Here is a 25,121-nt window from a genome sequence, read left to right as displayed (position 1 = left end):
AGTAATAGGTTTAAATGTTAATAGGTACTAAAAAAGGCAGAAAAAACACGTTTGGGCTGTGGAGCCTTCTGCAGGTGTGATTTATTCATGTGGCCCTGAGCTTGACTAGTCTGTTCACACACGTCATTGCCAGACTTCAAACATTACTCTTAGGTTAACATTTCCCCCTCCACGTTCACTGTCTGGCCAGTTTCCACCATGAAGCAGGTTTTTGGCATCGTCTGTTCTTCTTTCTTCAATACTGCCAGTCAATCCCCAGCTCTCTGTACAGGAATGCATACTGCCTGGCAATCTTAGGAGAAGGGCAAAAAGAAAATAAGCAAATCATTCTTGAGTCAGGCACAGTATAGCCCATTTCAGAGCACAAAGGTTATTTTTTATTATTTTGTGTTGACAAACCCATACCAGTGATGATGGAGAACTAAATAAGGTCCTTGGACTTTTTTTGCTTTTACTGTAAAACTCAGAGATGTGGGACAGGTAAAGCTTTGTAAATTGGGACCCTAAGTATGATTTAATCATCACAGCACTCTTACCTCATTCAGAGACTTGTCAAGGTCTTCAGGGCCAAAGTGATCGCTCCCTGGCTGAACATCTAAAACAACTGACGGCAAAGATTCTGCTTCTAAAATAAGAGCAGACCATGGAAAAGCCCTTAAAGATTTAAATAAACTCAGTTTCAGAGATAATTGTGTACATGTACACTTGCATTCTGAAATTGGTCTGATACGTGTTATTTCAGTCAGGACAAGAGCTTGAGTAATCACCCTGTACAATCTAAAGTCATGCTGATGCTGTACTGTGCTGTATGACAATGTCACCATTTTCCTGACACACTGGAATAGACAAATGGTAAACTTCATATTTGATGGTGGCTGTTTAACCACTACAGAAAGTACATTGGCAGAAGGAACCGGGGGGAAATGGGGCTTTTCCGTAAGGCTGCAGAAATTGTGAGAAATGCTTACTTGAAAGTCTTAAATTAGAGCATGTAGAAACAGGGATCAGCTTTTTAGCAATAGTGATCCGGAGAGCAAAATCAGAACAGCAGGTCTGACTCAAAGCCTTTCTTTCTGCCATTTATTAAAAGATGAATCAAAGGCACAATTAATGAAAAAGATGCTTCCTACAGTATAATACTGAAAATAAATAGGCATATGTCCTTGTCTGGGTAGATCAATTTTTTTAAATGGCTTGTTTGTTTCCCTTGTAATATGGTTTCAAAGGTTAATGGGCAAGCCTGCTTACCAGTTTTATTGTGGCCACTATGTGTTTGCACTGCTGCTCTCAGCCTCTCAACGTATCTTAGCACTCCTGCCAGTGGTACTCTCTGATCCCTTTCATAAGCTGTGATCAGCATGGAGGGGTACCTCTGAAACAGAATTGCATTTGACAATGTTCAGTGTTAATTCTCAGGCAAGCAGAACAATGAAATGATCTGTGCAAACTCCATAACAGTGGTAAGAAATAGAATAAAAGAACATTAAAGCCACAGGTATTTTTTTTATATCAAAAGCTTTGTATATCAAAATAGTAAGGGACTTGATCATCTGTCATCTTTCTAAACAGGATAATAAAATGGGTTACTCGCAAGAAATTAGAAGGGAGGACAGGATTCAATTACTTCATCTATCAAAGGTCCTACACAGGAAGAACCTTGAAAGAATCAACTTTTGTCTCCTCTGCTGGATTAGCCAACTCATTGCTACACTGAGGATTACACTTCCCACTGCAGCATTCAGCTGGGAACTACACAGTCTTTCACCATGAAACCTGAGATCGGCGCTGTACAGCTGTGTACGCGGAGCGCAGGGCGCTGCAGTCTGGCAGCGTGCTGTGCTCTGGCACCAGGGGGCCGAGGTGAGCTGTGAGCTGACCTGTGGAGTGATGTTGTGGCAGGGGCAGTAGCTGGCGATGCTGTCCCAGTGGCAGGGGTCAGCCAGGGGGTCACCCCACTCTTCCCGTTCCTCGACTGTTAGGGGCAGAGAGGCATCCTGCATTGTGCCCAGGACATCCAGGAAAGGAGCCTGTGGGGGTGGGGGAGGGGCAGGCATGAGGGAAGGGGAAAATCCAAAGGAGTTGAAGGAACACAGAATGGAAAACAATTCAGAACATGGACACTAGACAACCTCAAGTGACAAAATCAAATCTCATTAGTACAGAAAGGTGCGGGTCTCACGACTCAAACATCTGCTTGAGTAGCAGCTTACAGTGGCCTGTAAACTGTCACTTTTTCAGCAGACAAAGGCCGGACATGTCTCATCTCAGACATTCAGCTAATCCGGGATGGATGTGTATAGTAACTTGTCTAAGAGATGAGGTTGAGTATGTAGTGTGTAATTCCGTAACAATAATCTACTATATTACACAGGGGATCATGAAGTTAAGATCACATAGTTATTTAAGCACAGTATGGTATAGTGGGAGGCTGCTGATGGCAATTGATGACCAAGAAGTGGGGTAAAATTACTCCGTCCTCAAAAACTATTACAATGCATCTCCTTTGGATCTCATCAAACATGTTTCACCATGCTGCACACCATTTTCAACAGTGATTCAATGAGTTGTCAAAGACAGCAGATATAATTCATCACAATTGTAGGGTTTCTGTCTTCTCTGAGATATTACTGTTAGAACCCACTACTCTGCACATCCTGTGAGCGCTTGTTCATTCTGCCTTCCTTCACTGTTGTACACACTATTACTGAGGTTTTTAGTTTAATTAAATCATTAATGTGTGCTTTTCTGAATCCAGACAGGGCATAAATAGAAGCATGACATGTAAGGCTTGCTGCAGTACTCTCTGTTCTGTAAAATGTATTATTTGTTGCTAGTGTGACTTATTCTAGCTTGTATACAACACGTACAGTATTAACTGAAATTATAAGTAATAGAACTTTCCATATATCATACTGTATATGATTTACAGGAGCAAAAATGAAGATGGCTATAAAGTGTATAATGTTTTAAGGGCTCTACTAGAGGTGGAAGTTGAGACTCCCAGTTACTCCAGAAAGATACAGATGTTCAAGTTTCTAATACATGGTCAGAGACATGTTATCTGTGGCTGAGAGGTTTCTCTCACCTGTAGTGTGACAGCTCTGAGCAGCTGAGGCTGTTCATTGCACAGTGCCCCCACCAAGATAGCTCCAGCACTGTGTGCAGTAATGCCAGTCAAAGCGGGCTGGGAGATACCCTGGTCAAACAGCTTCTTGATACAGGCCTCCAGATCTTCCACTCCGCGGTGCTTCCTCTCCAAACACCCTGCCCTGTGCCAGCTCAGCCCCAGCTCCCCACCTCCCCTGCAGAGCACAGCACACAGAGGCTTACAGAGAGCTGTATTGCTCCCAGCCCTGAACACCACTGCTTTCCAGAGATACAGTATGAAAATGATGCTGTTTCTTTCTTTTTGACATTATGCCGAGATTGTGATCTGCAGCGCCCAAGAGCAGATAAGCACTGAAGTACCTGACATGACAGTAGGCCAAAGTCCAGCCTTGGTCCAACAGCATCCTCTTCTCTGGTTTGAAAGCCATGTTGATGTCCACCCCATAAGCACCATACACGTGAACCAGCAGCGGTGCACTGCCCAGGCGATCCTTGGCATGCCTGTGAAAGACAGTCATTGGAACCAGTGTCCCGTCCTGGAATCACAAGAATTTTATCAAGAGGATTTTCAGACATGCCTCAAGATTTGAGATTACCCATTTTAGGTTACCATTCTTTTGTAGATTAAAAAAAATCAGAATTCAGTTCCCTTTAGTTTTTTTTTCCTACTCCTCCACCAGCTGACAGTTAAAGAACATTTCAATCACTTAATGCATCTCTGACATGTCTAACTGCAATAGCAAGTCTAAACTCAAACTCTTTTTCCCCAGGATAGGATTTGGAGTTAAACTGAAATGTGAAAATCTTCATCTGTCAAATTAGCATAATATTAATAACACAGATCAACCAGGACCTGACTGTAAAAACTATGTAGGAGTCACCTTCCTGCAGCCAAGCTCGTAGCATTGAACAGTAGCACAAAGAGCCACATGTTCAAAGGGCAGGCATGCAGTCACTTGTTCAGGAAAACATCAACGGGATGGGGGGGAGGGGTGGACTGGCACCCCAAGACAAAGCCAGCCATTCAAGCCACTTGACACAAGACAACACCTACTTGTACAGACGGTTTCGCATGACATACTCTAAACAGTACATGAGTCTGACCTTTGTTTCACTCCTTCACTCCTTCGGCCTGTCAATGCATAATTCATTGAAGTACCTTGCTTGTGGCCTCCACTCGTGTAGTACTGTAGGCAGAGTGGTGTGGTATCAGGTTTTCGTCTTCCGAGTAGAGCTGGCATTTCGCCAGAGAGTACAGAAAGCGTGCGGGAGGATGAACAGGGGAGGAGAGGACAAACTGGAAGGTCTGGTTGTCCGTCACTCTGCTAGCCCCGTGCTCGAAAGCACAGGCCCAGGGAGGGAGCTGCAGGCAGGTCATCCTTATTAATAATGCATGGCACCACCCTCCAATAGTAATATCCACTGAGGTATTTCACAAATGCTGTATACAGACAAACATCAGTGCTGTGACTAAACACTACTCTCATCACTTCAAATTACTGAGCTAATTACAGTTACAGGATACTTAAAATTACTATGTCTACTAAGGAGTTTCAAGCGTAACATGAAAAAAGTGTGGTGTACATATCATATAGAACTCTGTAACATCTGAAAGACTTGTACTGTGTCCAGACAAAACAAATTTCTCCCACTGCATCCACTATAAATGGCACAGATCTGTTTCCTGCACTGGCGGCCCATAGACAGTGATTTGGAAACTTTGTAACAATTAATGTTCAGAGCTTTTGTTCTACTGCAGCTTTCCCAGCTGGTGAGACATTATTACATAAGAAAAAAGCAAAATCCCATTAAACTGAAGGACACTTGGTGATTCTTCAGCTGACCATATTCTGTGCAGAATTTTGCATCATTTGTCCATCAAAACAGGTGCCGAAAATATGTTCTTAAAGCCAGAAGAAAGTGTTTATCATGGACAATGATACAAAACCTACAAATGGAAGGTCATAATGACAGCTCATAATGGCGATGTGATGGAATATAATTCCTGGGTGTCACAAAAGCCAAGGACAAACACTAGAATTTAACACTGAATGTGGTTAATGACAAAGAATGTAATTTAACAAAATTACTAGTTACTCCAAGACAAAAACATGGCACTTACACAGAGCAATACTTATCTTTGCATCGGTGTTTGACTTTAAATTGCCATCAAAAAGCATTTCAGGTTTTACTGAAATGCATCACACAGTCCTTCCAGACAAACAGGCCTGGGTTGCCTTTCTCTCTAGACTACTTACATTACAGAAATACTGCAACCGCTAAACATATCAAGCTGCTCTCGCAGGCTTTCTGGACAAAGACGCAGACAAGGTGAAGCAGGGAATCGAGCACTGAAATTGTTTCACTGACGGAAGACTGTCTCCTTATACACTGTACACAGGCGTGCTGGTCACCCACCCTGACAGTGGTGATGTGTGTAGGATCCGGGAGGGGAATGATGTTCAGGCAGAGCTGCTGGCAGGCTCTCATGGCCATCACACTGCAGTTCTCCAACATCATCAAGTCTATCAGCCCAGCCCCACGGGCGGGCCTGTGCACCACATGCCAGTTCTCCATCCGGGGCGCAGTCAGCGGAGCTCGCAGTAGCTGAATTAAATTGAAAGAATTAAATAAAAAATGCCACTGTTCATAATATGACAGTGAGAACAATCTGTTTTTGATAGGAACCCTTCAGTTGCAAAATGTATGCGAACTAATGAGCAGACATTTGGATTACTTCAAAGAAACATATAGTTTATAGGCACTGCTCTCCTGACATGCAGGGCACATGATTTGATTCTTTACTGTCACCTGACTTGACATTCAACAGGATGACTGGAGACACCCTATCACCTGTGTCCAGTCTAAATCGCTCACTGAGGTGATTTAATGCTTACAGTATGCAACAGTCAAATTGACTAGAAAGCATCATAGTTGAATAGTGATTAACTAATGGGGGCCAAAAGCATCTAATCAATATCCACAAGCTATAGACAGGAGATCAGCTACTATTGGGTGACCAATGATCTGGATTCCAAAATTTTCCAGCGTTGATTAATGCATAGTGCCTTAAAACTACCATTTGCATAAAGGCTAAAGTTAGTAAAATGTACACATGGAACGAACATTCAGAAAAGGGGTCATATATTCCTATATTATGCAATTAGAATTCATAATGAAATTGCAGTCATCATTTTGAAATGTTAACAAAATGCACAAAAGGCAAGCGAATACAGTGATCTGGATCTGTGACAGCTCACCTGGTACTCATTATCAGGAGCTGTGTTGGCCAGGAGGTACAGCTGGGAGCCTGCATGCTCTGCATAGTACAGCAGGCCTGGGAGGCGTGGCTGCACCAGAACAGGGGAGAGGAGCGGGGACCTGCAGTGTGTTACACGCACCTCTGAGCTGCGTTTACTGCTGCAGTTAATGGTCAGGAGCTGCCTGTCCATGGAGCTGCTCACCTCCACAAAGAACCTGGAAAATCCACAAGGAAAGGCTCTTCTGCACAGTGCAGTGGAAATCACACGTTGGCGGGGTTGGCAGTTTCACAAGACAGCACATTGTTATGCAAGTATCATGTCAACATTTGCTCTTAACACACACTCACACTGTAGACTGAACTGAACATCTAACAAAGACCTATTCTGAAATTTTACAATTCAATTTGACAAAATCACAAAACCTAGCATCTGCTTTGATTTGCCTAAGCAGGAAATCAGGAACAGCTAAAGAGAACTACAACAAATTAATTCATACTTGCACACTCTTCCAAGTAACAAGTGACAAAGTAACCCATGGGGCGGGCACAGCCAGTGATGAGTTACAACAGTCTTACGCTGGGTCCTTCTCCTCGTAGACCAAGGTCCTCTGAATCCCTTCTGCACTCAGGACAAGACGGTAAACTTGACGGCACTGCAGATTTTCTTGACTGGTGTAAAAAAGGATGCCGTCTGTGGCCCATTCTTCAAAGACAGAGAGAATCCTAAAGTTACACAAGCTTATGCCCAACAGTAGTGATATATTTCAAAACAAATCAGGATTATGTATGATTGAAGTTTCATTAACAAATGAGATGGTGAAAATGTGATGTCTCAGAAGCATTTAAAAACTGCACACTTTTCATTCTTTCTCAGGAATTCCAGCAGGAAAAAAACCAAATTCTTCCATTCATGAAGTGTACTTTAGCCCAGCTGCATTGTTTTTGAACAACACATTCGAAAGAGTCCTTCAAGTCATGGCTGGTTAGCCATAGATCAATAAGCAACTAAACACAACAGATGATCAAACAGCCTCTTTTCATTTGTAACCTTGCAACGCTGGTCGAGCAGGAAGATTTTTGCATCGATCCACCCTCACCAAAACTGAAGACTTTGGGCTCTGTGTGAAGAAGCTGGGGTGTTACCCCCAGTCGTACAATCACACAGACGGCCTCCTCGATGTCGGGGCTCTTCACCGCCGCGGCCAGGAGTGTCTCCCCTGGAGAGAGTCGGACCCGCTGCACTGTCCAGCCAGAGGAGCCTAGCCTCTGCACCAAGCCATCCACACACAGCACCGGCTCAGCTCCCCTCGCATCTGCAACAGACAGTCACACACTGGCACTCCCTGCTCCGCTGCGGCGATACACAACGCCTGTTGCGCAGGGACTGCAAGAAAGGGTGGGAGGTGGGCGAAATTCTAAAAAGAGCATTTTCAAAAATACTTGTTATGTTAACAGGAAAATGGTCGGCAAGCCCTGCAAGTTATTGCAGAGAACTGACTTAAACTACAGCCTCTTTTACAGCCTAATGTGGGTCTGTAAACAGTCCTCCATGGCTGCACAGGACTTACATTAAATTAGGAAAAAACATTAGTTTTAGGTAACAGGTAAGCATATACAAGAGTCATTTAACTTGCGTGTCACTGTATCCTCAAATGCCTAAAATCATACAAGTACATCTTTTACAGTTTTGGTATAAAGCAGCTGTAGACAGTGTTAGCACATCTTTTGTTACAAAATGAGCAGCACGGTGCATGTTCCACTGACTACCACATTTTGACGGTGGATTGTATTGCAGCACAGTTCTCCCCAGAGTCACTGTAGGGTCTAGTCTAAGGTCTTACCATTGATCAGGCTCATTCTGTATATGTTGCCGCCCTCCTCAAAATAGACATGGTGTCTGCCATGGATCTGCAAGGCAAATGTTTACATGCAATATCTCTTCCTTTTGACACGGGAGATTTATTCATTGAGCTCCTGTCTCAGCAAAACGATGCCTACTGAGCTATAACTATTCAATGTGATCTGACAGCTGTCCGATACTTGTGGATGGCAATAGCCTGGCTAACATTTTCTTACATTTCATGACACTCAAACACATAAAGGATTATGCAGACTCTTACTCTATTGTAACGCTAGTTGTGTCGAGGACACACACTCTTAGAGCTGTACCCACCACTGTTGTGTCTGGGTAATCTGAAAACCTCTTGTATATTGCTCTTAATCTTCTCTTGAAGTGCAGCTCTGTGGTTCTGAGCTTCCGCAGCTCGACTTTAGAGTCTTCTTGAGCAGATTTCACAATGCCCTGTGGGGAAGAAGGAAATATGGTTTCTTCATAACTTGGGAATAAAATGCCACTATAAACATGGCCAAATGCTTTGATATGGGCTCCCAAATGGTCTTATGATGCTGAAATGTTGATACATGTCTTTTATCAAAGTTAAATGACAACGGTGCTTTACTCTATGGATTACCTACCAATTTACTGAGCCGGCTTCGTTATGTCCAAATATCTGTGTCTAGGGCTATACCTACTCAACCTCAGTATATAACTCATCGTATGTGAACTGCATTGGCTCCCTGTAAATCGTAGACTGCATTTTAAGTTTCTTACAATCACTGAACCATGTAGTTTCAAGTTATCTCAAGGGTTTATTACATGTTACAGTGTTTAACTGCAGAGTCATAGTGTAAATCGTCAAATCATCTGATTCCGATTATTTTATGCTGGCTAAAATCAGGCTCCAGACAATAAGCAATATGTAACCAGTGTTTAGCGCAGGTTAAATGTTAAGTAAGCACGATAACTTTAATGTAATCTTTGCAGACACGCATTCAAAAGAATGTGAAATCATTCTCACCCGCCTATAGAACCGAGCAGCCTGGCGACGCGGTGCAGCAAACCCAAGTTTCTGCAGACCCAAGAGCCCCCCAACTTTCCCTGCACTTTCCAACGGAGCCCCGCAAGGCGTCCGACCAACGTGGAACAGCAACGAAGTCAATTTAGCCATTGCTGTGGTATTACAGAATTCATATAATAACATCTCGCAATAATATCACCTCAATAATACTGCCATTTGTGTTACCCGGTCCCTTCCAGATTTCTTAGTAACTACTTTTGGCAATCAGAGAAACAGTAAAGCAACACAATCGAGATAACCTGCCGCGGTTAAATTTATCGAGAAGTTATCAATAGTTGAGTAAACTGTCAAGTAGCTATTAAACTTATTTAAGCCTAAACTGGACAAATCTATCAAATATTCAAGAAAAAAGACTTTATGTTTAACTGACACATACAGAGGAAAAAAAGAATACTTAAAACATGGAATTCATAATACAACCACGCTATAATTCTGCAAAGCATTTTTGTCATGCCTTTGCTATTTCCATGTTTCTTAGTCACCCGGCGCTGCTGGATGGCGTATGTGAAGGCAACAGTAATCAAACCCTTAGGAGAAGCACGGCACGGTCTAAGTTGGAGCTCGACGAACTTGATGATCTATTGCTTTTCCTTGACTCCACGAGAAACAGGAAGTGTACGGAAGTAGCATGCTTTTCAATAGATCACTGAGCTTGCGATAGTGTCCATTGAGTGCTGGTGGGTTGGGTAGGAGTGCGCAGTACTGTTCTTTTCTAATATGAATGGAAATAAAAAATAAAAATACAGTGAAAAGGCAAAAAATAAAGCATTCCATAATTTTACGATTCAGTTTGTTAGACTATGGAGGGGAATCCAACAGGTGGTTCTGGTCTGTGCAAAAATGAAGAATTGTCGGGTCAAGCAATGTCAGGAGAAAAAGACACTAGCCGTCAGAGTGACAAACACCCTGTGTGCAGACCTGACGTAGCCAGAGCGCGCTGGAGTCTGCTGAGCCAGGTGAAGTAATCTCTACTATTTTAACACGATCTTCACAATAGGCTATAAATTAATTATAGCCAGTGCAACTGTAGAGATGTGAGACAACGTGATTGAGTCGACACACGGTGTCTGAGCTGCTCTTATGTAACCAAATGATCATTTGCGCCCCTTCATTTTAGCTGCCAGCTTCGGTTGCGTGTTTTAGCTGAACAGAAGGGAAAGCAAGTCAGAATTCGGAAGCGTTTGTGCAGATTACAGCTAAGGTACAGCTTACATTCTTAGAGCCCAGTTCTTGACCTAAAACATGAGGGGTGTGTTTACTTTAACAAGAAATATTGTCTAAAAATGCCTGCTTGGAAAATGCATAAAACACCAATGGCTTTTTAGCTAATAAATCTGTAGAGCCTTTTTGCCTAAAGATCAACAATTACATGTGCACGCCCTGAGCTGTAAAACTAATATAGCTGCAGTGCAGTAAGAAGAAAAAGTAATGGGATATAAAGTTAAAGTACAGCAACAGCTGTGCATCTCTTGCAACTCTTTTCGCGCTACCTGTTGGACAGCCGGAGCACAGCGCACCTGCCGTGTCCCAGATTCCACTCATTTCAGGGGAGAAGTGACGCCAGCACAGCGCGCGGCGCGGGGGGGCGTCACGCTCAGGGCGGGCTGCTGGCTCGGGTCAGATAATGCAGCATCCGAGTGCTTATTTACCCACAACCTGCCCATAAATGGATAGAAGTGCATTCCTGTATCTGTGGTGACCTTCCACTGTCTTTTATTCTACATTTAGTATTCCAAAAGCCACTGCGGTTTACTTGAGACTGAATTAATTTCGCTTTTTCGAGTTAAACGACGATGCTCTTTGGTTTAGAAATGCACCTTCAATGTCAAATATCTTATGTTTATGGGAGTATTTTTCCCCTCTGTCCCCACGTGGATAGTATTAGACTAAATATGTTCCAGTAGGTTGCTGTGTCAGCATGTATAGGCTGCAAATGAACAAGTAAAGGTTTATTCCCGGCTGAAAAGAGAAGAATGGAAACACAACGTTTCGGCTGTGGAGCCTCTTTGGGTGTGACCGAAACGTTGTGTTTCCTTTCTTGTCTTTACTGCAGGGAAAAAAACCTTTACTTGTTCCTTTATAGACTAAATATTAATACGAATTCCTTAACTAGTTCTCAATCCAAGCATTACCTTGAAAGCATCCTGTCTGCAATTTGAAAATTAATCTTTAACAAGGAGGAATATCAAAAAACTTCTGAGAATCTAAATTTACCATGTTATGTGATTTGTGTGATTGTTGTTGCTAGTTCTAACAGCAGTTGATCAAGACTTACTTTTCCAAAACCATGCTTACTATCTCCTAGGATTGAATTTTCATCTAGTGTAATTCTAATTAAACCATTCCATAAGTTTGCAGGTAACTGAAGACTTATTTGTCTATAATTACTTGTTTCAAATTTGTTTGTCTGGGTGGGCACTATATTAGTGATTTTTCAGTCTATAAGTAATATTCCTGTCTTGAACGAATGTTGGAAGAGTTTTGTTAAAGTCCTATGAATAGCATCTCTTGTCTCCTTTAATATATAATCGATAGAATACCAGAAGGCCCTGGAGATTTGTTTATCGCTTCTAGTACCTGTAACACTTCTGACTCCTTTATGCTATTATTACATTAGCATAGAAGAGTCAGACATGTTGTGTAACTAACTTAACATAGGCATGTCATTTACCAAAGAAAAAATCATCTGGTGTGAAATATTCATTGAATACACTTTCATTTCAAATTTTTCCTGTTAGTATCTGCATAGTTTCTAAAACTTTTTTTTTTAAAAAGTCAGTCTTTTGGTTTTAATGCACTGACCTTAATTCAGATTGGAATTGAAATCTCCTCTGTCACTTCCTGCAGTGGAGTGAACAGAGTAGAGATCTTACTTTATTGTCCCCTGTTGGTATACAGTTCTTCTGCTTCCCGATAGGTTACTGGATTATTATTACTCCCATGAAGCTCTGGTTTCCACTAGATAATTATCTCCTCAGTATTTTGTGTAAGTTTTATTTGTTTGACAGTCTGTATATTTTACATTCCTCTTAACTTTCCTGCTTCTGCTTTCATTATAAGGAATGATACAGGAAAGTTTTCAATTTGGAGCAGTAGTCCTTTCTTCCAAACTGATACTTGACACTACACTGTCCTCAGACAGAGATCCTCTCATTGTAGGTATCCCTGTCTTTGCACGTATTCTAACTTCTTAACTCCTGCTTTGTCCCCAGGTGTTGAAGCACAAACAACTGGACAACATAGAGGTGCAGCAAGTGTCTGTGAGGAGGTTTTCCTCTTTCAATCTTTTCACCAGAACCAGAGTAAGGGACCTGGAGATAGAGGAGCCTGGAGATGAGATGTGGTTTGAATACAGAAGTGCTACTTTCCCACAATTCCGTGCCTTCTTAAGGTGAGCCCTCTGGAACAGAAATATCTGTGAACTTAAAGCAGCGCAGTTGTTTTCTTCCCAGACTGGTATCCTGTAATGAGGAGAGGATTCTGCTGTGAAGGGCTTAGTGCATGCCTACTCACCCTGTGGTCCTTCTGATTCACTCCACTGCAGATGTTTCTTGTAGCTAGCACCTTCGTTGTTATATTGATCCTAGTGATTACCAGTTTTAATTGCAGTGCTGGTCAGAGGTACACTCTGCACTGGACAGGACCAGAGGGGTTGCTGGTTGAGTAGTTGTGAATTAGGGAGTCTGTCAGCTGCTGTTCCCCTGTGCCCTACAGGTGGGTTTTCCCACTCAGAATTCCACACTGTGAGTTCCTCTGCACCCACTCCCTCTGGTGGCGGCCTGCCTCTGTGCACGCACTACATCAACTTAAAGTGTTTTTTTATATATGATGAATTTAGCAAGAGCTAAATGAACGCTGAGTTATTTCTCACAGGGCAGCTGCTGGTGAAGGAGTTTTAGGCATTAAAACAATAATGCACAGTTGCTTTCGTCACACAGGACAGTGAATTTGTGTGGAATTAAACATGAGGTCAGTGTGGAGCAGTGGTGAGAGCTCATGAGTCATAGCTGGAAAGTTGTGAGTTCAAATGCTGGTGAGACAGTTATTGTGCAGTTGAGCAAGGTACATCACCCAAATTGTTCCAGTGCAATACTAAACTATATAAATGGGTTTAAATGTAAGTTGATTTGTATAAATGTCAGACAACTAAATGTACAGTAGAATATATTAATATTTAGCAGACTTTTATGGTGCATTTGGGGTTTCATATGATTTTAACAAGCTTATATTATGTTTTGACTATTTTTCTATAGTTTCCAAACTTTTTAAAGCTTTACCAAGCTTCTCTATGATTTACCATGGCTGTTTTGTGCTTCATGGTACTTTGTGTTTTCCTTGATTAGGATTTTTGAGGATATTTACTTTGTTTTTTACAATCTGGGCTTTCCAGGGATAACCTTGGACCTATCAAAGTCAATGAGGTGCTCAACAGTTTCGACAACACCGGAAATGTCTGTAAGTCCAAATGTTCCTTTTTTGGTCTCATGTATTTATTGAATACTAATTCAGAGAGGAAAACAAATGACTTGCTTGACACTGTTACCAATTTGCTTGGCCCATTAAAAATGGGTATGTTTCTCTGAAGGCTTACATTTCTGTGAGTACTTTGAAGTGTTTTGTTTTCAAAGAAATAAATACAGGAAGCAAAACATTTTCACAAGGTTGAAAGTTTTAATTTAAAGATTAAACATTATTTTGTGACGTAATTATTATTTTGCACATAAGACAGTTAAGGCTGTTTTTTGTCATTCTGCTATTCCACTGTGTATGCAGTATAAGCTGCTTCTTTGTGAGGATCCCTCTGGTGTATGTTTTGGATATGTATTTTCCTTGTTAAAGAAATCTCGAATTTCACGATTGTTTTGTATCCCTGGACTATAGAGAGGATCTGGCCATCGGGATAGGATAGCTGTGAATAGATAAAGCTAGCCTTTCCTCATTGTATGCCACTAGCTGGCAGCACTGAACTGAGCTGAACATTACATTATCGCGGTTAACCTCTGTCTATATTAGCCTATTTAAATAATCTACAATTTACATTTCAGCAGAATACGCTGGATGAAATACAAATCTGTAAAGGGTAGAGTGTAATAAAGAGTGTCATAGCAGCACATAATTTTTATAATTTGTATGAGGAAAATGTAATACTTCACTTTCCAGAAATAAGTGTTATAAGGGAGAGCTACCTGGAATAAAGTGCTGTAGACTTGTCTTAAGGAAGATAGTAGTACCTGATGAAATGCTGACCTCAGAGCTCTGGACATTCCCAATACTTCCTTTCATGTTCCAATATTTGATACCAAGTTACATGTCAAGTACAATTCTTGGTTTTAGACTGCAATAACTGTAACTTTTCGACTGTTTTGTGTGATTATAAGGAGTAAGGTGTGTGTATTGCATGGGTCAGTAAACTGAATCCACACACTTTCTGCATGCTGGCTACATAAACAGATCCAGCAGCATCACACTTTAGATTCTTGACTTCACTGGTTAAACATTAGTAAATAGGTGTAGATATTATTTCTGCTTGGCACCTTGGTGCACAAGAGGAAGCAAAAGTGCATCAACAACGTTTCTCTGTGGTGATAAAATATCCCTTGCTTAACATTACATCAGTGTTTTTAGAGGTGTTAGTGTTACTAAAGGGGGAGTGTTTTAGTCTCCTACTTGTAAAGCCACACACATAGCTTAGTTGTTATACATGTCCATTTATATATATATGGCTGAAAAGCAAAGATTTTATGTCACTGTATCCTAAGGGATTTGTCAGTCTAATTCATTGTTAAAGTACTCCTTTCACATCAGACCTGTTCGCGAGCAGTTTATATTCCCTTTATGTGTTTCAGAAAACATTTGTTTTCTTTATCATGCGCAGTCTTTCACATAAACATTTGATGGTTTGTTTTTTTTTCCACAAGAGCAAACGTGCTAAGAGTTTTCTTTAGTGAAATAGCATGTCACAGCTACCCAGTAACATGTATGACCCAGATATTTACAGGTATGAACCTTACATAATATTTACATCAAAGTGCAGTAAATAACCATGTGCTTATATGGCACTCGGTGTATAATAGAGACCGCTTAAAAGGAATGTCTGCCCAGTCCGGAGCAAGAGCTTGTTAATGGAGCCTCCTTGTGGCTTTCAGGGAGAGAGGTGGCCTTAAATAAAACCCCTCCAGTCAAGAGTAGGCATTAGCTCATGTTTTGCTATTTCAGGGATTACAATGAGTAGATGTCAATTTAAATAAGAAATGTGACAAAACAAAAAGAACAAAAGAGATTTCAGGCTGAAGGCAGATACATCTTGCATCTCTGATTGATGCAAAGACGGTGTTGAGGTTGTGATGTTGTTCATAGAAGGAAAACAGTACTGTGTCCATGTAAAAATGCAATCCAGTAGACAGTAGTGGATTCTTTGGTGAGATACTTGCTGTGTTCCTTAGGTCTCCCTCCCCTGTGCCTTGTTACTGTGTCCTGCTGTTTCTGAAGTACAGTACTAAATTGTGTGTCACCCCCTAGTGGTGAAAACCTGTAATGTAAGCCCTCTGAATGTGAAGGGCAGTGTCTCACTCATTGTGTCACAACATAACATTCTTCGCAAATCCAAGTGTTAGTTCTTAGTTAATTGTATTCATATATTTAATGTACAATTTATAAATATTTCATGCCAAAGGCTGCCAAAGAACCTTGAAAATAGGACGGGACCCACTTCTTCCGCGACTGAAGTGTAGAATTCACCTGTGTGACAAGCTTTTCGGATCAACACCCTCACTATAGAGTATATCGAGTAGTGAGAATTTGCATCACTAATTGAATGAAATTGGAAATGAATACATTTTAGGGAGGCCGAATTGTGAAAAAACCAGAGTGGAATTTAGCTGGGACCTCACAATGAAATATGTTCTCACAGGATCTTAGTTAGAACTTTGGTTTATTATCTCTCCCGAAAGATGGCGTGTTGTCCCCAGTCACCATACTGGGGCACAAGAGTGGAAATGTTGGTGTGGGTGAAGTGTCCCATTTTGCTGAGTTTGATCCTGCCTATTAATAGGGTGGCATCCCTATTAATAACACTAGTATTTCAGTAGTATTCTGTGGATTTCGAATAATTTTCTACATGCATCATGCAGGGGGCTTCTACAAGCCAGACTTTCTTATTTTTGTATGTACATCTGTGTGGCACAGTGCATGTTTTAAAATCAGCACCTAATCACCTAGAAATAAGTAGTTTGTATTTTGTTTGTAGTAAAGAAGCCATTTTAGTAAATATTTTACTGTACAAATAAGTCTGTTTTTTTTAGCTTTGAATTCGCATTGGTTTTCCAAAGCAAAGGGACAGCTTCTTTTCTCTGAGCTATCTGCTCGTTCAGCCTGAATGGTGTTAATGTCAGAGATAGGAGTCGTTGCTTTCATCTCCACACGAGCCCCTGCTGCTCGCTAAAATGCCGTCTTAGGAATGGAATGAAACTTCTTGTCACCAAAATCATCTCCAAGCATTTTGCCTTTCAGCAAACACAAAGGGTAATTGAGTTGCTGTGCCCATTTTCTCGTAAACATCTGACAGCCTTGCAGCTTGATACCGGCACAGAGTGGAAACACAGCCCTGCCAGACCTCGGCCATGGAGCACTTCTGAACTACAGCCCTCAGGCTGACACCTCCAGGGCATCCAGGGGTGGCACAGCCAGAATACACTGTGGGGGCATGAGGGGGGCATTGAAGGATTGTGGAAAATAACGAGCCATCTGGTTTCTGTTGTGTTCTGTTCTGGTGTATTTGGATAGAGGGGAAAAAATTGATCTTTTTGTGTAACATACATTTGATTGTTTTCTTTATTCCTTCCTTTCTGTCAGTCTTCCTGTCTCTTTCTCACTTATCTGTGTTGGTATTTCTCCCACACACCAGCCCCCCTCCCTTCCCCAGATGTGTCCCTGCAACACATTTGTATGCCTATTTTTATGACATTTTTTTTCAGTTGGAAATGAAACAGATTGGTTGGGTGAGAGATTGATTTAGTACTGAAATATGCAAGTGTACTTTTAAAATCAGAAATATTAAGTAGGGTGACTACCTCTTAACGCATGGCTGAAGTTTTGTAAAGAGCAGACTTTAGCTCTTTCTTAGGAGAGTGCTCTTCCTCTCTATTATACATGCCTTCTGTAACTCCTTATTCAAAAATCCACGATACTCGGTTGGGAAAGTCCAATGAATTCTCAAGGTTAAAACTGCTTTAATGTGGACATTCATGCAAAGGAGCAAGGCTTTCTATCAGTATCTGCTAAAGACAGCATATACTGTAGAGATAGGTGCCCACATCCTTCCAAAGGTGTGTTGGGTTGTGACTGTGTATATATTACATGTTTCCCCATATATAAATGTCAAAGGTGACACACAGGGTTCCTTTTAGAAAAGGGTGGATGCATGATGGACCACTTCAATACTAGCAATCTGCTTGATGGGTTGATTGGCCTCCTCACATTTAAAATTTTTCTGATGCTGTAATGTTCAGATAAATTGGCAGAATGTAATTGTTTAATTGTTGTAATTTTGCACAGAGCTCTGTAATTCTGTGGGGCTTGAACCACCCATGCTTGTCAATATTATCAAACACCTATATACTTGTAACGCCTATTGCTAACTCTTCTTACATTAGGCTCCTCTTCAATAATTTAGTTTCTTTAAGAGATATTGTAACAGAGTGCACTTTTAGGCAGTATTTCTGTGGCTCGGTAGCCCAACAAAATAATGTCTAATTTGTCAGTTTTGCAAGGTACAAATGCAAAGATTGGTGAAGACAGGCGAGAGAAGCAAGCGCTCAATGGAAGGCATTTTAAGGGGACAGACTGTGTTCTCTCTCTCAGCGTTATGTGCTTTTGAAGCAAGTGCAGGATCTTCAAATAGCCTATTGCTTGGCTGGGATTCCAGTCTTTTTACACTTCCTCCTTTGACCCTATATAATGCTTGACCAGCCTTTGACTCTCAACTTAACATGCCTGTGCAAATACAACTTGGGTTTCAGATAACAGGAGAGATAAATATCTTGGTCCTGCAGCGGATTATGCAGCGAGAGGGGTCACTCTGCATGCCCTGCGCCTGGCTGCAGGGTCAGCGCCAAACTTTTTCAAGCCATCCTTTCAAGCACTTAATTGATCTCACGCATTAATAGGCCTAAATATCTCAAAAGGTACTCTGCAGATAGGCAAAGCTCTCATTGTCTAAAAGAAATGGTCTTCTGCACTACCTGCCCCCTCCGTTTGCATAGTAAATCCCCCTAATGATGGTTACAAGCTAAAAGCCTATGTGTTCCATTCTTCTTGAGCTATTCATAAATAATGGACAAATGCTCATAGCAGATTAGTGCACCAAATGTGTGGATTAAGGTAATCCACACTCCAGAGGTTCAGTGGGAGTCCCATCATGAGCACAGTTTCTTAGTTATGTAGAAGTTTGTAGACTTAACTTGTCTTCTTTGCAGAACTGGGAGCATTGGAATGACAAAAATACACACCTGTGCTCTAATCTATTGCAGAATGTTTGTGATTTGCAGGAACATTAAGGCTGATTGTCAGTGAAGCGTTGCTACTTGTTGTAATGGGGAAAAAAGCTTTCCACCATGCTCTGAAAATTTTTTAAAAAGGTATTGAATTCTTGTGTCATATGACAATAGGACACCCTTGGATTCATCAGTCCAATATCAGAAAGTGATTTATTCCTCTTAAGGGATGTGGCAATATGGACCCTATGCTTGAAGCAATGCTGGTCTGCACTTGGATGGTGTGATAAGACACGCACAGACAAGGACATGACAAACGATTTGGAGACCGCAAACAATGACGTTTTTGGAAGGTGAGAAGAAACTGGAGCAGCTGATGAAAACGTGCACGGATATGTAGGGATCGTGTGAACTCCACACAAGGTACTAGAATGAAACCAGACTTGGATTATAATGTCTACATATGTAGATGATCATAACGTGGTCTGATAGTATGAGCCTTTCTCAATAAGTGAGAGACAGTGAAAAGCTTATAACATAACTCTGAAGCTCGCTAACTAGTTAATTTAGTTTTTTCATCTGAATACTTTTTAATTAAAGATCTCATGCAGTAGTAGCATGAGATATATTTTCAGGTAACATGTATCATATTCAACTCAAATGACTCCATATCTGAAAAAAGAAATATATAAAGCAAGTTACACAGCCTCTTTGTCTCTTTAGTTTTATCCACCCTTTGTTATTGTTTAAAAAAAGCCTGTTACTGCTCCGTTTTAATTTTCTTATCAGCAGAAGAAAGGTCAATATAACAAGTTTTTCATTCCAGCTAGAAGTGCCTTTGCTTTGCTGGGGCTCCCGCTGTGCTTTAGTTGCGATGCAGCTCCAACCTCCACCTGTAGGGGAGCTGTAGCACCAGCAGCGTTCCAGCAGGCAGCTGGGTGGTTTGTTTAGTGAGGAAACAAGGCAGACCTGTGGGGCCAGTTCATTCCGGAGTGCAGCAGGAGGTGGATTTGTGTGGAGAGGTACCCCCTGTGGCCCTCTCTCTGCCTCCTGTTCGCATCATTATGCTAATCTTAAACTCACATAATACTAATTATATCCTGTTGGACAATAGCTTTACACCCGGATCACATTAAGGTTCTTTGCTGAAACACTGTCATTCTCTGTTGACACAAACTTTGTATTGGTAACAATTAATTAGCAAGCTACACACTGCTGTTTAAACATTGTTGGGTCTGTAATGAAGCCCACTCACACTACACTATCTGCAATATTAATGAATGCATTTTAAGTAATACTAACAAGCAGCAAATGTGATGTGGTGGAATCCATTTGTTGAAAGTATAAAAAAAGTTAAACACACAAATTAATACACAAATTACACAATGTACCTGAATTAATTTATATTACTTGGGAACACCAGCTGTTTTTGACAAAAAGGAAAATACGAGAGATTTTTGTTGGACGAAAAGATGAATCTGTGGAGGCCATGTAGGTCAGACTGTTACTCTGCTTATTTTTTATGATTTTGTTTCAGGGATAGTCAAACTTGATGTTGTAAAAAATGGGCTCTTATTTTATTTGGTTACTCTGTACTTTCTAATCAATATTTTCAACTTATCTTCAGATTTATAACATATATGTTTGTTTACCTTTTTTATGTTTACGAAGAAAGCATCTGAAGGAACACAAATCAAAGCATTTCCTTAAAAAAGCATCTCACCCCCCAACTCTACTACAGTCGCTGGCCAGTACACTGCACTGATAACCAAACCTCCAGAAATTTAGCTGACGTGTGTCACTTTGTGCAGGAAACCGAAGTCTGTATCTGGTATGTATTTTTCTGAGCTGCTGTTTTTTTAAAAGAGGTTCTTCACTTTAATTTTCTTCTGTCTAAATTTAAATTAAAGTATTAAAGCTAAAAATGAGTGACTCAACGCATTTATTTAAAGAGTTATTTTCTTTTGGCCATGATATCTTCATGTGTATTTAACATTTTAAAATTACCAAAACTGTAGATGCTAATTGGATAAGAGAATCAAGTGCTTTTCCCAGTCAGACATTTGGAGTAGTTGTTTGTGTTTTATCGGAGTGAAAGCAAGTGTCAGTGTCTGGAGTGCCCCGGTATTGTGGAACAATGGCCCAGTGTCAATATGTGGAGTGCACAGGTGGCAGTGTGGGCTAATGGAAAAGGATAAGGAGGACTTAAAGCCTTTTTTTCTGATTTTGTCTTTTGGCTCTTGCTTGACTTGATCCCATGACTATGTTCCGTCTGGAAAGAAATAAAGGGTAAAATAAATAAAATTGCTCAGTGTGTTTTCCACTTGTCTTTCAAAGGCATCTTCATGTGGGTGGTGACCTGATTGAGCAGATGTCGGCACTTTTGGGGATTTTTGTTGGCATCTCTTATGGGATTGAATGAAACAGTAAATCCATCCTTTAGGGTCTGTTTGATTGGTTCTTGTCCTGTTGATGTCACATGACAGACACACATCTGTGTTCTAATACTTCTGAGCACTTGGAAAAGCTTGGTCTTCCTGGATCGTTTATCTGTTGGTTCCATTTGTCCCCAATTCTATATGCAGTTTCTGTCAAATGATGTTGTACATATAGAGGTATAATGTGGCCAATCACATCCTATTTGTACTTCAACCCTACTTCTCGTGTAAAACACTGTGTTTATTTCGGTCTGATGCAGAAAACATATTGTCTGTATCCGTGAACTCGGAGATTGCAGTATTTCATTTGTGTCAGAGACCACTGCACAGATGCAAATGTGTGTAACTCTTGCTACTGCTGATTTAGTGCTACAGCTGCTCCGGGATTAAATTTGTCAGGGTGAGGATTGTGCTGTGTTGAAGAATGCAGTGAACGCAAGGCGATAATCTCCCTCTCTGAGCCCTGCCTGTTGTTGTTTGGCTGGGAAGGTGTTAATGCAGATTTGTTCTCCAGCTCAAAAGCAGCCTTTGGGGATCCTGTCTTTTGATTTAATTAAACGTAATTGGTTCTGTTGCTCCTCCCCAGTCCCTGAGGGGGTTTTGTTTATTGCTTACTCTGCTCTCTAAAGCTTCAATTCAGGGACCCAAAGATGCAGGACAAACAGCGGCCCGGTCCCCCCCCCCCCTCCTCCCCCCGCTCCGTCCTCGCAGTGCCACATCGGGCTGGGTTTGTGCGCCGATCATTCCCCTCCAAATAGTTTGGTTACACTGTGAAAAGTAAATGGCCGGTAAAAAAAAAAACTCACATGGGCGGCAAAACACTGCATACCCAGCAGCAAGAAATTAGCTCCAGCAAATGAGCTGGGATTAGGAGAGGAAATGAAGTTGGGAGAAATTTTCAAGGGATAGGCAGGGAGCAGAGATTATTAAGAGCTGGGTAATAACAGGGTAATGAGAAAGCCATATTTGAGCGAGTAGTTGTTCTCTCCTTCTTTTCTTTGGGTGAAGAGTTTGCTTCCTGTTCGAACAAAAAATCCCACAAAGAAGACCTCCCAACCTGCAAGTGTTTCATACCCCAGGAGCCCTTTCTCCCTGTATTAGCATTTATAATCCTTGCTTGAAATTGATTTTTTTTAAGCATCACATCATGAAGAATGCACACATTCTATTTTTGTTTTTTAAAGAAAGAATTGGAAAATTAAGGAAAGGATCTTGATGTTTTGGGGGCTTATATCTAGTTTTTTTTTTATTGCTCCGAACAATTTCCAATCTATGCTGCTTTTAATGAACGTTTTTTATGCAAAATGAAATTGTGGCAGATTTTCAGAATTGCATTTCAGACAGTATTGATAGTTATTGTAATGGTGAAGCTGATCTTTGTGCTTTCTGATTGTGCCAGTATGCACTGATGTCACCCTGATGGCCAGCAGGACATCGTCTTGACTTTAGATGTAGTTTTATGCTTGTCTCACTAGTGTTGGGAATGCTATCTCGGAAAGAGAGATGAACAGACGTATCATGATAGCTCAATATAAGTGTCGAATTAAGTGCTTTTATATATTAAGAAAAGTGCTTGTCAGCAGAGTAGCTCTTCAGCCTGTGTTGTTTTAATGGGCATGTTCTGATCACAGTGCACCATGTGTTGGAGATGGGTGGACTTGTTTTACTGGCTGTATAATGAAGATTTTTACCCTTTTCCTAATTGTTGCCAAAACCGAGGCACTGCTTGCCTAGCAACCGCAGTGCATCCATATTAGGTGTTCTGAAGCTTAATGTGTTTCATGATATTTTAAAATAAATACATCATTAATCTGATTAAATTCTTGGACAGGAACACAGCCCCCAAATCATTGTGTACCATTTGATGTTAGGCATGTAGCCAAGCAAAAAATCAAGGAGGGTATTGACAATGCCAAAGCTCTTTGTTTATTGGAAGCGCAAGTCATGGTTTGTTTAGAACACTGATATATGACAATTTGGTGTGTAATCAGCCTGATCAAAAACACAACATTTTTTGCCTGGCTTGAAGCTGTACTTTGTTTACTTCGTGTTCAAATGATTGTTTTTCAGCAGCCTGAAAGAGGTTACAAAAAACATCAGTGTGGAGACAAAAGGATCCAAAATAAAGCAATTTAAGGTGAAAGAACAAACCCATTTAGCCTGCAATGTAAAAACTGCCTCACAAAAAGTGCATGTTTACAGGAGGTGAGCAGCGCTGCCTCACAGCTTTTGCATCCCGAGTTCGATTCCAGTTGGGATCCTCTTCTGTGTGGAGTTAGGTGGAAAGACACACTGGTTGTGGGTTGATTGGTGTGTGTGTGTGTGCGTGCGTGTGTGTGCGCCCTGCAGAGATCTGGCGCTTGCATCTGATTCCGGGATTGGCTCCGGGTTGCTGCGAAACTCCCCATGGCTTTCTGGTAACAAATAGATGTTTATTGACATCATTTGCATTGTTCCGAAGCAGAACGGTTTGGTTTCTATATTATATCAAAATGAGGGGCTGTGTATTGTGTTTACTGTCTTCTGTGATCCTGTTTCACTGCGGTTTCGGCAGAAGAATAAGTGTGATTTACACATTGCTGCATGCAAGGTGTGCCGTATTTACTGACCTTTCACAAGGGGAGTCAGATGACACATCACATTAGCGATCAGTTTTAACCATTCTGCTTCGTGTTTAATGCATGGGTGCATCCGGATGCTGTTTGTGCAGTGGTGTGTATATATATGCATACACATTGTGTATGGTAATACTGCAGATTTTGTACACTCATGCTCACACTTCTGTACAGAGATTTGATGCAGGCTTACGTTAGTGAATGAGGGCTAGGACACTCTGAAGAAACCCTGTGCCTCTTGTTAGAATGGGATCATTAGCCTTGGAAAGTGGAACTAGGCCCACTACTAAGGATACCATATGGATCAGGCAATCCTGGTGATAAGACCTTCTGACTAGATTGAAGAGGATCAAATCTGGAAAAGACATCTCTTCCAGAATGTAGTTGTGATTCAGCACTTTCAGGACTAGACTGCAGGTGGACAGACTTCCGAATTGCAAATTACATGCCTAGCACCTTATGGCAGTTCCCCATTGAGTGCAGTTTAAAAACCTCAGGAAAGTCAACATCAAAATCAAGCATTGAGTTTGTAATTTTCACCTGTGGGCTCATTTGTAATTATATTTTTTATCCTTTCTCTTTATTTGTTTTTCTTATTTCTTTATTTCTGATTATTGATTTTTATGTTGGTGGTGTTTAATGATTGACCCTAATACTTTTGGCAATACAACCATATGTTTTTCTCACTTTCAAAAGCAATTCAATAATATTCTCTAAAAAACTCGTATGCTATCATGTTTTGTCTTAAGCTGTTTTTTCATTTTTCTTCAGAATATCACAAATGCACTGTTGAAACAGTGTAATGACTTTATTAAGACTATGCCATATTTTACTAACTAGAAGTTAAGAACTATCTGTATTGATGTTATAAAGAATGTGAAAAAGCTCAACGAAAGTCTGTTTTGTTTTGAGGAGTGTAGGCATTCCTACATTTCTAGCTGTTGAAATTGCACTAAATTGCTTTTGTTCTGGGCTGTTTTTGTAAGTAGTTTCTTTAATGCTCTTTAATAACACTTTTTGTTGACAATTGGGTATTACTACACCAGAGTGCTTGAAAAGCACTTGGACTGCACATGTACATTAATCTTATTATGTTGCTTTTAAAGGAACCGTGTTGTGTTTTTACCATTCTAATTTTAAAAATCAAAACTCTGACACATTTTTCAGCATGCTTCCATTAATGTAGAATGTAACTTGTCTTAAGTGGCTTTTTATCAAATAACTGTTCCTATAAACATTATAATGTTCCACTATTTATGCATTTACTTTTTTGCTATAAATTCAGTCCA

The 25,121-nt window shown here is 40.8% G+C and overlaps 2 protein-coding genes across 2 annotated transcripts in view; one reads left to right on the top strand and one right to left on the bottom strand.

The window, feature by feature from the left end:
• Positions 1–50: 50 nt before the first annotated feature.
• On the bottom strand, positions 51–9,780 carry prepl (prolyl endopeptidase like). Its single transcript, XM_015362899.2, has 14 exons — positions 9,229–9,780; positions 8,544–8,672; positions 8,212–8,278; positions 7,468–7,683; positions 6,947–7,073; positions 6,369–6,585; positions 5,527–5,715; positions 4,268–4,471; positions 3,469–3,644; positions 3,086–3,302; positions 1,878–2,027; positions 1,249–1,372; positions 537–625; positions 51–292 (listed from the first exon to the last, which is right to left on the bottom strand). The coding sequence occupies exons 1-14, from the start codon at positions 9,409–9,411 to the stop codon at positions 236–238; spliced, it is 2,145 nt and encodes a 714-aa protein (XP_015218385.2). The 5' UTR covers positions 9,412–9,780; the 3' UTR covers positions 51–235.
• Positions 9,781–9,920: 140 nt separating this feature from the next.
• Positions 9,921–25,121, top strand: part of camkmt (calmodulin-lysine N-methyltransferase) — a 129,349-nt gene continuing 114,148 nt past the window's right edge. Inside the window, exons 1-3 of the mRNA XM_015363320.2 lie at positions 9,921–10,244; positions 12,501–12,679; positions 13,679–13,743. Coding sequence (XP_015218806.1) covers positions 10,089–10,244; positions 12,501–12,679; positions 13,679–13,743 — 400 coding nt within the window. The 5' untranslated portion in view covers positions 9,921–10,088. The remainder of the gene's footprint in view (positions 10,245–12,500; positions 12,680–13,678; positions 13,744–25,121) is intronic.

The sequence above is a fragment of the Lepisosteus oculatus genome, chromosome 17 (genome assembly GCF_040954835.1).
Source record: "Lepisosteus oculatus isolate fLepOcu1 chromosome 17, fLepOcu1.hap2, whole genome shotgun sequence".
Lineage (NCBI taxonomy): Eukaryota > Metazoa > Chordata > Actinopteri > Semionotiformes > Lepisosteidae > Lepisosteus > Lepisosteus oculatus.
This window is presented reverse-complemented; position numbering and strand designations above follow the sequence as displayed.